Raw genomic sequence first — 12,614 nt, 5'->3', positions numbered from 1 at the left:
TCTGTAGCCTTTACACAATTCAACACACGGGTTAGAGTACCGAAGTAAAGTACAATTGGAAATTGCACCACAATATAACAGTCCCTAAATCAGACCAAATAATGCAGAATTATCATGAATATTGATCGGACAAACATAAGGCACCGCAGCAAAGAAGCAAAACAGCCACTGCTTCGTTCGCTCCTACCTCGCCTAGCGAAGGCTCAGCGAATGCTCGCTGCAGGCTCGCTTAGCGATGTGCTAGCGAGTGGCCACGGGTTTTGGATTTGATGGCAGCATGATCTCCGGAAACCTGAACTTTCATGGCATTGGATTACAGGCATAGCATAGACAATTATACAGGATGTTCAGACATACTTGGATTCACATGTGAAATCAAATTACATATCAAAACTTTAATCGTAATGCATCATGTATGTAAAGAATGTCGATTGGAAACGTAAAACAGTGGTGATACGCAAACCTGTGTGCAATTGCGATGTTGAAAGGGGCTGATCACTCTGGATGCCGGATTGAGTTGGGCGGCGGTAGCTTCGGTGCGGATGAGCTGCCTTCAGGGTTCCTTACTCTGAATTCTCTAGGTTAGCAGGGTTTCTGCGCCAGGGTTTCCGTCCTTCTCTGTCCGTCTTGGTCTCTCTGTTTGTGTCTGTCCATTTTCGTGGCTGAAGAGCTGGTATTTATAGTGGTAGTGATGACCTAATGGGCTCAGAATGAAGCCCAGAAATTCTGCTATTCGCAAGCTTCGCTAGGCGAAGGAGTTGCTCGCCTAGCGAGCCAGCTAGTTTGGGCTTTTACTGGATCTGATGCTTCGCTGGGGCGAGTGTCATAACGAAGTGTTCGCTAGGCGAAGGAATTGCTCGCCTAGCGAGCAGGCCAGTTTGGGCCATTTTCTGGATTGGGTCTGTTGTGAGCTGGGCTTTTGTTCCTTTAAGATCAGCGCCTTGCAGAATAAGTCGGGATGCCTCGAAAGATGCCTTGTAATATCAACGGGCAAATTTTGGGGTATGACAACGGTCATGCAGAAAAATAAATCATCGTTAGAAACTTTGTATATTATAACACATGTGTTTGAAAGAATAAATACAGATAAATTTGACCTCTCTGTCCCGCACATGCCAGGTAACATGTTTCAAATACAAAGGCAACAACAATAAGTCGTACGAGCCTTCTCCAAACCCCTAAGGAATGAAATCAATTTGGGGGGCCTCAACCTGGACCAGTGGGACTTCCGAGGCATCAAGAGGTGACATATGCATCCTCTGGGAAGACAAAGTCGGAGATGCACTAAACTCAGGAGTTGATGCCTCTGCATCAAACGAACTAGAACCAACCGTTCGTTGCAAAATTCAGTATTTTTCCTACGAACCGATGCATGGTGCGACACTCTACTGAGCCTCAATATTTCTTGCGTACCAGTCATAATGACTATAATTAAACCACACAAGCATTGCATAAAAGAAAAGATCAAGTCCATATGAAACACAATGAAAATCAAAACAACCAACGCAGACAAACCAAATACGAAAATGCATTTCCGAATTTATGAAAAATCAAATTCTGAAGGAACACAAAAATGCATTTATGTATTAACCTATAACTTAGAGAGGATGAAAATGGAAGAAATGCATGAAAATTCAACATTCTCAAAACGCTTTGCTAATATAAACTACCTATCAAACATATTGCTCAGTTAAATAACCTATTTAAACTATCTATTAGATAATTTCTCAAACACATTGCTCAATTTCTATAAATGCATAGAGAAATAATATATATATATATATATATATATATATATATATATATATATAACTTACCAAATGTGAGTTTAATGTTGATCTCTTTGATTGCTTGGATGTTGAGAGTAGAAATCTGGAAGTTTGTTGTGAGAATTTTAGAGTGTGACAAAGTTTGAGAGTTTTGAGAGTTTGAGAGAGTAATAGAGAAATGAGGAAGGAGAAAAGGTTGTCACATTTTTGATCAAAAACCCGTATGAATGTGCATTTCCTTATTAATTTTTGACATGAAGTTAAGGTCTAACCCAATAACGAACGAATTGTGCGTGCAACCGAAGATAGATTTTCGTACTCTAGGGGTAGTTCTAATTTTTCATTAGCGTGTGATAACAATCCCTAGAGTGGGAATTTTTTTTTCCTAAGGCTTTGTTTGAGAGTTTGAAGGGGAAGACTTTGAAAAATATGAATAATTGAGTGAAAAGAATAGAAGGATTTTGGTTGGGAGGGTTTTAAAGAGTTTGTTTTTATTCATAACACCAAAACTCCCTAATTTTGGGGAACTCAGTTTATTGGAGGAGGGTTTGGGAGGGATTTAAAAAATTGTTCAAATACTTTTTGTTGTTGTTATGGTATTTCAAAAATTTAAAACATATTAATGATTAGCATTATTTTATCATTCTAAATAAAATCTTTTTTAAAAAAAATGTTAAATTTTTTCTATATTTAAAAAAAAAAATCATTTTCGAAGTCCTCTCTTTCCCTCCCCTCCAAACTCACAAACAAAGCCTAAATAAAACACTTTCTTTGATTTTGAAATGAGCTTTTTCTATTCTACAGTTTGTTAAGGAGGATTTATCCTGCCACCTCCCTAATTTGACCTGACACCCTCATATCCTATGCATTTACTATATTAACCCTAAAAAATATAAAAGTTCATTTAACAATTCCATTGAGAGATTTCAAATATTTTTGAAAAACTCTCGTCAATACCGAATTTTTCAGGAAAACTACCGAAAATTTTGAGTATTATGAGCAATTAGTATCAATTTTACCGATTTTTTCTCTTTATACCATTTTTTTTTGTAAAAAAATTATGCATTTTTACTGCACTAAAAAACCGGTAAAAAATCATGATTTCCACGATGGGAGACATTAGTTATTATACACCATAAAGTGCATCAGAAGTTTGATGACACATCACTTTTTTCTGGTTATCTACGATGGGAGACATTAGTTACTATACACTTACCTAAGAGGTGTCTATGCCAATTTGGATATGTCTAGGACACCCCACAACCATTCATTTCTATTCCATCCAAGGACATTGATATATGGTTTGTTAGTAACATTATAAATTCTACACGTGCCTTTAGAGATCGTGCCGTGGAGGTTTAGTTCCTTGCATAGTGTGTGGATGGGTACTTGGAATGGTACCTTACTATATCACACCCTCTCATGACCCCACCCAGGGAGCATGGAGATGATGATGTACCTTCTCATGCTGGGGGACCTTTTGATGACATACCGCCGCCTCCACCTCCACATGGTGCGAATGACACTCAACGTCTGCAAATGATAATAATCCTTATGGATAACCTTATGAGTTTGGTAAACTCAGATGGTGAGGTTTATACTTTGCCATCGCAAGCAACACACTTAGCCTGAAAAGGACCTAATCAGACCTTATTATCATTTTTGTATTATTTGTGTAGTATGTGTATTATCATTCAGACATTTACACAGCAAAATTTATTATATAACATCTGACACTTTCATTATTGCATGATGAACATAACTTAACATTTGACAAACAGTTACATAACTTAGATAGAAGATTACATAACTTAACAAAACAATAATAAATAAGAAAACCTAAACACTAACAAATAATTCTGGATGTTTCACACATCTTGATTATGTCGTCAACATATCTAGAAATTATCACATCAATCTCTATTGGTCCCTTCGTTAGCCTACAATGATATGTTCTATACATAATCTTCAAGTCTTCATCACTCTTCAACTCAATACAATCATATTTCACCCTTCCAGCATTATCAATCCATGGTGTAAGAAACTCGATCTTACTCACCTTTTTGTTCTCGTTTGTGGGCAACATTTTATTCAATTTGGATCTCAGAAGAGCGAAGCATGTGGTGTTCTCCGAGAGCGCAAATTCAACAGGAGGTTTCACCCTGTTGAAGTACACTTCTGCTTTAAACAAATACTGAGTTATTGTAAGATTTTTTTTCTTAACAACACATGATCCTTATTTATACAAGTTTGAATTCATTATGATTCACACAAAACGGCGATGCTATCACAACCGTACAAAGTTGTCGGTAAAATCTCAACCCTTGAATTAACACAATCGATTTTTCGTAGCTTAAAAAATCTGGTATTACAGGAGGATTTTGAGAAAACCGGTACTTTTTTAAACTACCGATTTTTTATATGTTTTATAAAAAATCTGGTAACAAAATGTACTTTTTAATAATCAGTAAATTTTTCCACATACTAATATTTTTAAATAAAGGGTATACTGTATTTTTTTAAGGACAATGCTAACTTGTGCCCTAGGGGCACAAGTTAAGAATCAAATGAAGAAATATTTTTTTTAAAATTGTATATTGATTATAATAAAAGTATAAAATTATTTTTTTGATTGTTTTTTCCAATACAAATTTTCTATAAGTAGGTTTCTTAACTTGTGCCCTAGGAACACAAGTTAGCATTACCCTTTTTTTAAATATCCTACCGAATTTTTGAATTTGTACTGGATATTTCACTTCTTCTACCTGATTTTCTGTCCAAACTTTTTAATAACATTTTAACAAGGATAATATAAAAATTATGAAAAAAAAAGTGGGGTGTCAGGTGAAATTGGGGTTGGCATCTCAGTTTGGTAAGAAACAATGGACTTCTTACAGGCCCATTAAGAGATCAACATTCAACAAATCACAAACCATATATAGCCTCTTCATTTTCATTTCAGACTCACCGAGAGTTTCAAGCATTAAGCATTAAAACAAACTTGAGTAGAAAGTAGAAAGTAGAAAGAAAAGAATCGCACAATGGCTACTCCTTCAAAAAGATGGCTTCCTCTTGAAGCTAACCCTGATGTCATGAACCAGGTATCTATCCCTTTTCATCCTTCATTTCAATTGTTACAATCTTTGAATTGTAATAGTAAATTGAAATTGAAGTTAGTTAGTAGCGTGCATGATTAAACCCTATAGATGTTTTCGGTGCGTTGCAGTTCCTTTCCGGTCTTGGTCTTCCAGAGGATCAAGCTGGGTGCTACGATGTTTATGGATTGGATGAAGAGCTTTTGGAAATGGTTCCAAAACCTGTTCTTGCTGTGCTTTTTCTTTACCCTCTCACCCCCAAGGTTAATTTCTATGCATAGACAGTGTTTGATTGAATGCATCTGTAAATAATTTCACTGTTTTTCTGACTTTATGAGAGTTTTTATCTCTTATCAGTCTGAAGAGGAGAGGTTGCAACAGAATAAAGAAAAAAAGGTAACTGCACATATCTAGTTTGTTTGATTGTTTTGTTGAACAATGTATATGAAATTTGGATTTTGGGTAGCATATAAATATGTCATTGATTATTTAGATGTGTTGTTCTGGTGTAGGAATATAACAAGAAAGTGTATTTTATGAATCAAACTGTGGGTAATGCCTGTGGGACAATAGGGCTTCTTCATGCTCTTGGTAACATAACTTCTGAAATCAAGTTTGGTAAGTTTTTCAACAATTTAATTACCTTGAGTTTTTTGGGTGCATCAACGATTAAATATCATTCAGTTTGTGGTGCTTTTGTTGTTATCAGTTGAGGAGTCGTTCTTTGATAACTTCTTTAAATCTACTGCAAACTTGGATCCAATGCAGGTTACTTCTTTCTCATATTCAACAAATGTAAGAAATTGAGAATTTTTGTTGGCTAAGCATAATGCTCATTTTGTATTTTTTATCTTTTGTATCTTGCAGCGTGCTTTGTTTCTTGAGAATGACTCAGAGATGGAGGTGGCTCATTCTGTAGCAGCCACTGCTGGTGATACAGAGGTATTTTATCTATTAATTGTAAATTTTAAGGCGACGGTAAATTGGATTGGAGGGTTCCAATATGAGTTAGTAGTGATATAGATATAACTAATGGTCAAAAGTTCATTTCCACCATGTTATCTTGAAAATATGATCCCATGCATTTGAAAATATCTTGTTCTTAGTGTTATTTGTTTGTTGTTTTCGTTATTCCTTGGATATGAATAACTGACACATATGCAGAAACCTTTATACAATGTAGTTTATAATTATGGGTCCTTCTATAATGAGTAATTATTTGATTGTGGATTTGGCCCTTTATAAATTTGAACTTATGCTCAGATCTTGTTAGTTATAACTGTGTTTGTGCAAATTTGTCGGTTTAAAAAGTTATATTTCCAGGGTTCTGTTCACCATGCTATTAGTCTCAATCTTCTCTCTGTTGTCTCTTGCATCTGTTCCACCAGTTAGACACTGCTGTCATCACCTTGGTGTGGCCGTCTTTGCAATATCTAGCGCTCACAAAATTTCCCTTCCACTATTCTACTGCAACCATGACCAAAGAAACTCCCAAAGCTACCCTCCAGTCTAGTTTAAGCACAGTCCATGCCTTATGACTCTTATTTATCTCCCAATTTTCTCCCGACCAGTCCTCTTCTCTAATGCACAAGACATAGCACCTTCATTAGAACTAACTGGCTAAGGTTCGTCATGGCAAAGGGTCTTTGAGTAATACTATTCTTAATATCTAGCCAAAAAAGAAGGAAGAGAACGGAAGGAGAAGAGAAGCACACTTCCGGTACAGTGCCCAACATAAATCAAAGAATCATGGCTAGAGCTGGTACACCAAAATTAGTGTATTAGAGGAAAGGGAAACACAAACCGGCTCAATGATAACTTTTGATGTCTCAACCCACTATGAGTAATGAAGATATTAAACAGTATGATGGTTTCTTGAATTTTATGATGTAGCTGAGACCCAAATGATTGCAATGAAAAAGAGGAAAAGTTTTTCATCTAAAAAAAGAAAGAAAAAGTTGTATTACCCAATTTCTTAATTTCTTTTTACCAAAAAGTTTAGATCATGTGCAATGCTAATGGTTGATTAGTTCTCAAATAGTCTAAGATCATGCTAGATGCTTGAGATTAAAGGATCTGTACCTATGAATCAATTTGGGAACCAATCACCCATTAGCATTGCACACAATCTGGTTCAACATGATGGAACAAAACACATTGAGCGTTGGTTAGTTAATTATGGATGAGAGAGACCATGCATTCCAATACCTAGTGATTTCTATATTCCACTGTGAGATTATGTTTTCTCCTCACTTTGGATTATCTTGACCTGAGATAGGAGGAATGGATCAATAAAAATGTTTTTCTTTTGTAATTTCTACTTTCTGGGCTTTAACACTCATAAATTTGTTTTTATCCTGGAAGGCAAAACTTAATAACAATTTTGCTTATTTCCATTTTATGTTCTTGTGTATTGACAACTTTTGTTTGAAATGTTTGTAATGCAGGCATCAGATAACGTGGATACTCATTTCATCTGCTTTGCTTGTGTGGACGGTAATTTCTTTTTTGTACTTCATTAGATTTTATTCACTATGGTGTTTGTAAAGAGTTAAACAATATATCAAGATACAACAGCTACGACAACAACAAAAGTAAGAAACAAAAACAAATCACAGTCAAAACGAATTATCCAAAACCAATTTTGAACCCTTCTCCTCCCTTCTGCTGTATGACGCCTATCTATATCTGATTAATTTCTTTGAAATTTTGTTGTATGCAGGTGAACTTTATGAGCTTGATGGAAGAAAGTCAGCACCAATATCACACGGTCCGTCCTCACCAAGTACTTTGTTGAAGGTAAATATTTTACAATGTTAAGGCTTTAATTGTATTGTTCATGAAAAGACATGTATTTGAAGAAGGTCATAATTTGATTTAATCTGCAATTGCTTATAGAGAGAAAATATTCCATGATAATATTGTTGTCAAGTGGTTCTGCTTTTGGGTTTTGCCACGATGCAAAGAAACAATGTTTAATGGCCACAATTCTGTAGGAAAGTAATTGTTTTTAATTAATACATATTTTTTACTGCAGGATGCAGCTAAAGCCATCCAGAGCATGATTCAGAAGAATCCAGATTCTCTCAACTTCAATGTCATTGCAATATCAAAGAAAGAGTGATGGATATTAAGGCAAACTCACTTTGGGCTTTTTAGGGTTAGTTTTGATTTTCAAGAAACTTGTCGTGTAGTATAATCCTCATGCAGCTCTTTATTCACTTTATCTGTGTGCAACTGCATGGTTAGGTTTTTAGTTACATTCGGAGTTCTTGTAAACTTGTAAGCCTCTTCCTATTCAAACGTCTTCTAACAGCTTGATTTTGATTTTGATTTGTCGTAGTTTTGTCATCAGCCTCCTTCCAAGGGGAAAACAAGAAACTTGTTTGATCATAGTTGCTAATTTTTCTGTTTCGGTAAAAGTGAGAAATAATTGATGTTTGAGTAAACATTTTTCTAAATATTAATTATTGTTTTCTCTGTAAAAAAAATGAAAGTACAAGTAATTAAAAGTTATTTTTATTCATTTAAACATGTATCTTCTTCCATTCATACCTCCAGATCACTAAGGTTTCTTATAATTGTCTTCAAAATAAATAAATTATTGTTTTTCTTGAATTCAAAGAGCCTTTAAATTCAAAAGAGCAATCATTTATAATTTATTACTCGTTTTCTTTTCATTTTTTTAACTTTATCTTTTTCATTTCCTCTACAACATTTTTCCCTTTTCTTTTCGATGCATTGTACTTGACCTTTTAATTTTTCTTTTGTTTTGTTTTGCTTTGCCGATTTTATCTTTTCATTCTTACCTCTTTTTTTATATTTTTCACTCGTCACTTTTCCACGCTTTAACTTATATAGCATTCCTCTCCTCAACATGTTTACAACCTCACTATATAATAATTTCTCTCCGATTCCTATAGACAAGGGACATTATTTCATAGTTTGAATGAAATATCCTTTGAAAAAGTAACAAACTCATTGACAGGCTTGTAATCAATAATTAACTACGATATTAATCTTAGAATCTAACTTTTAGACTAAAATTTGTTTATACTTCAGGAAAGCATGTTCAATCAAAATAACTAGATCATGCATCATATTTTTGAGATTTAATTTTAAAACCATGTAAGGCACCATTGGTGTTAATTATATAATTTTTAACGTAACTTTAGTCCTAGAAAAGATTTAAACTAAACAAAGCATTGAAATTAAACTACGACAACATTAAATCAAAATAGTGAAATCCAAACTAAAAACACCAAATAAACATCAGTAAAAGACATAATTTTAAAAGATAGAACGATTAAATATAGCTTATATTTGCAGCTTTCAATATGTTCTTTCTTCTCAGTCTTCTTCACTTTCTTCGGCCTCATCTATTTATTTATTTCATCATCTTCCTCAATTCTTCTTCTTACTGAGCCTATCCCAGGTGTAATAAGGTACAAAAATGATATACTTACACTCAGTTAAACACCTAGACAGTAGGTATTGTAGAAAAAGATTGTTTTTTTTGTAATTCATTAAATAAATTGGGGTAACTTAGTCATTTACATTTAAGTTTTAGGTTAACTCAAATGCCTCGGTCTACAACGCTGAAGTTACATCTCTCAAAAAGTGGTAGAACGGCGCCGAAGTTCTCCGTCTCCGTCTCATTGTCTCACCGTCTCCGTCTCTTCGTCTTCATCGTCTCATCGTCTCTTCATCTTCTTCGTCTCAATGTGAGATGTTCTTTTTCTCTTTATTTTTGTGTTGAATCTGTGATTCAAAGAGGGGAAGTTGAAAGAGAATTAAAATTTAGGGTTTATTTATGTTAGATTAATGTAATAAAATTTTCAATCCACGATTATTGTACTGATTATGTTTTTCTTTGGTTTTCTTTTGTTATTATGTTGAGTGCTTTATTGCTGAAACTATGACATCATCAAAAAATAATTACGAAATTGAAGTAAGTAATAGACATAGGTTTCAATATTTATTTGTTTTGTTATTCTAGTTGGTATGTGTCTAAAATCAATCAAGTTTTTTCATGAATTTAAGGTACGAATGAGGCATAGCTGTATCCCGGTGAATTTGAGCAACATAAATGAAAAGTTAACCGCAACTCAACGTGCTCACATCGAATGCACACCATTCAAATGGGCGAGGGATATTTCTAACAACTTCTCAATCTCAGGTGGTTTATTATGGGAGTTAGTAAGTAGATGGGACGTACGTAGTAAGGGATTTAGGGTAGGGATATGATAGTTTCCTTTACTCCAGTTGATGTTTCTTTTGCTCTTGGATTGTCTATTGTTGGTAAGTCTCTAGTAGTAGAAGAAGATTAACAATGTCAAACATTAGATCTATTTAAAGAGACTGAGGTAACCATTAACAATATCCGCAAACAACTTCGTTGCCATAAGAAAAAATTAGTTAATTTTGTTAGACTTTACATATTACTTGCATTTGCGGAGTTTTACTTTCCCAAAACAAGGAATAAGGTATTTACGGGATTTATTAAGAAATTGGATGATTTGGATTCCCTTGATGCCCATAGTTGGGAAATTGTTGTTTATAACTTTGTGGTTTCTAGTTTATGAGAGTCTTCAGTTGTGTTGAAGGAGGGAAAAAACAAGGCACAAAGACATTTAAACGGGTGTGCTACCATATTGCAGATAAATATATTATATAACTTTATAGTTCTATCTTGTGTTTTGAAACTTTGAAATTTTGAAATTTACAACTTATAATATTTGTTATAGATTTGAGCATTCAACCACTTATCTTTGGGGAAAGCACCTGCTGTTTCTAGGTTTTATTTTCCACGTGTATTGAATTGGCCGGTTATAAGTCTGTAGAAGAAAAATATTGAAAAAATATTTGAAAAAAATATGGTAAGATTTTGTGTGTTTGAATTGAGAAAAATAGGTTTTCTGTTGTTGTGTGTTGAATTGACTTTTTTTTTGTTAGATAATTGATAAAGTGATTGCAACAGAGGAAAAACTAAAATATGACATAGTCAATGCTGCTCTGGTTGAACAAGGACAATAGTTTGTGGATGTTACTGATTATCATAGATTGGTGGATGAGAATAAATATTTCAAAGAGAGGACAACAGTTCTTGAGTATGAAGTGAGGATGATGAAAGAGGCGAGAGTTAACACTCCGTTTGAGGACGAGGTTGTTTAAGATGATCGACAACTTGTGAACTTTATCACTGAAGATAAAGTATGAACTTTTGTTGGAGATGTTGGACATAACACTCCATTTAATGATGATGCCAATGTTGCGGAAAACCAATCAAAGTCTAAATCCAACATGGCTACAAGAATGAGGAAGAAACCAATGAAGCATGGAAAAAGAACCAGAATGAATTTGTAAATCATTAGTGTTGTAGTGTAGAATTTATGTAATACGTAATATGATGTGTTGTAGTGCAGAATTTGGCACAATGTTGACAATTTGTGGTTGTGTTTTGTTTTTGTGCACAATGTCTTTGATTATGTTATAGTTTATTTTGTGGTTAATGTGTTGAGTATGTTATAGTTCATTATGTTGTTAATGTGTTGAGAATGTGTTATAGTGAATATTGTTCCATCAATGTATTAACCAAGTCTGATTTAACAATTGCCCTTATTTTGAAGTCTGGAACTACATTAACCAAAGTTAAACTTCCATTAACCAACTTCATGAAATGTATTAACCAAGTATGGACTGCAATTTCCCTTGTTTTAAATTCTGGAACTGCATTAACCAAAGTTAAACTTTCATTAACCAACTTCATGAAATGTATTAACTAAGTCTGGGACTGCAATTTCCCTTGTTTTAAAGTATGGTACTGCATTAACCGAAGTTAAACTTCCATTAATCAACTTCGTGCAATGTATTAACCAAGTCTAGGACTGCAATTTCTCTTGTTTCGAAGTCTGGCACTATATTAACCTAAGTTAAACTTCTATTAACCAACTTCGTGCAATGTATTAACCAAGTCTGGGACTGCAATTTCCCTTATTTTAAAGTCTGGTACTACATTAACCGAAGTTAAACTTCCATTAACCAACTTCGTGCAATGTATTAACCAAGTCTGAGATTGCAATTTCTCTTGTTTCGAAGTCTGGCACTGTATTAACCTAAGTTAAGCTTCCATTAACCAACTTCGTGCAATGTATTAACCAAGTATGGGACTGCAATTTCTCTTGTTTCGAAGTCTGACACTATATTAACCAACTTCATATTTTTTTATGTTTGGATACAAAGTAATTGCATTAACAAAATATTTTATATATTATATACACCAACAAAGTTTAGTACAATTTGGATTACGACAAAAGTCAATTTACAATACTGCAACATTTACAATTTGGATTAATACAAAAGTCAATTTACAATCTTGCAACATCCCACCTGAATAACCTGCATCACCAAATGTAACTATTGTTAGTGCATGTAATATTTTGGACAAGATTAAAAAAATGTTTGAACATCATACCATCATGTCAAACTTATCAAAATAGTATACATATGTGACAGTCTCCCCAAAATACACATGCCACTAGTCAATAACCAAAAATTCCCAAAATCATCATAAATTTGTACAAACTTGAGATGAACATGTCAAGGGTGTTTCACATGTTGTCAAAAGATCCATGAATGACATACAATTTCCAACCTGTACAATAACATACAAAAATCTAAAATATGACGTACATAAAATCAAATACATAATAAATTAGTAGTTTAATGAGTACACTTAATTTATCCTCAA

General features: G+C 33.9%; 1 protein-coding gene across 1 annotated transcript; it reads left to right on the top strand.

Moving 5' to 3' along the window:
- The first annotated feature begins 4,642 nt into the window (after positions 1 to 4,642).
- LOC127074218 (ubiquitin carboxyl-terminal hydrolase 3) lies at positions 4,643 to 8,179 on the top strand. Its single transcript, XM_051015523.1, has 9 exons — positions 4,643 to 4,870; positions 4,996 to 5,127; positions 5,222 to 5,260; positions 5,377 to 5,482; positions 5,574 to 5,632; positions 5,732 to 5,806; positions 7,312 to 7,360; positions 7,587 to 7,663; positions 7,902 to 8,179. Exons 1-9 carry the CDS (start codon positions 4,811 to 4,813, stop codon positions 7,986 to 7,988), a joined length of 684 nt encoding a protein of 227 aa, XP_050871480.1. The 5' UTR covers positions 4,643 to 4,810; the 3' UTR covers positions 7,989 to 8,179.
- The last annotated feature ends 4,435 nt before the right edge of the window (positions 8,180 to 12,614 follow it).

This window comes from Lathyrus oleraceus, chromosome 4 (assembly GCF_024323335.1).
Source record: "Lathyrus oleraceus cultivar Zhongwan6 chromosome 4, CAAS_Psat_ZW6_1.0, whole genome shotgun sequence".
In the NCBI taxonomy this organism is placed as follows: Eukaryota; Viridiplantae; Streptophyta; class Magnoliopsida; order Fabales; family Fabaceae; genus Lathyrus; species Lathyrus oleraceus.
Note: the sequence above shows the minus strand (reverse complement) of the source record. Positions and strands in the feature narration are given on the sequence as shown.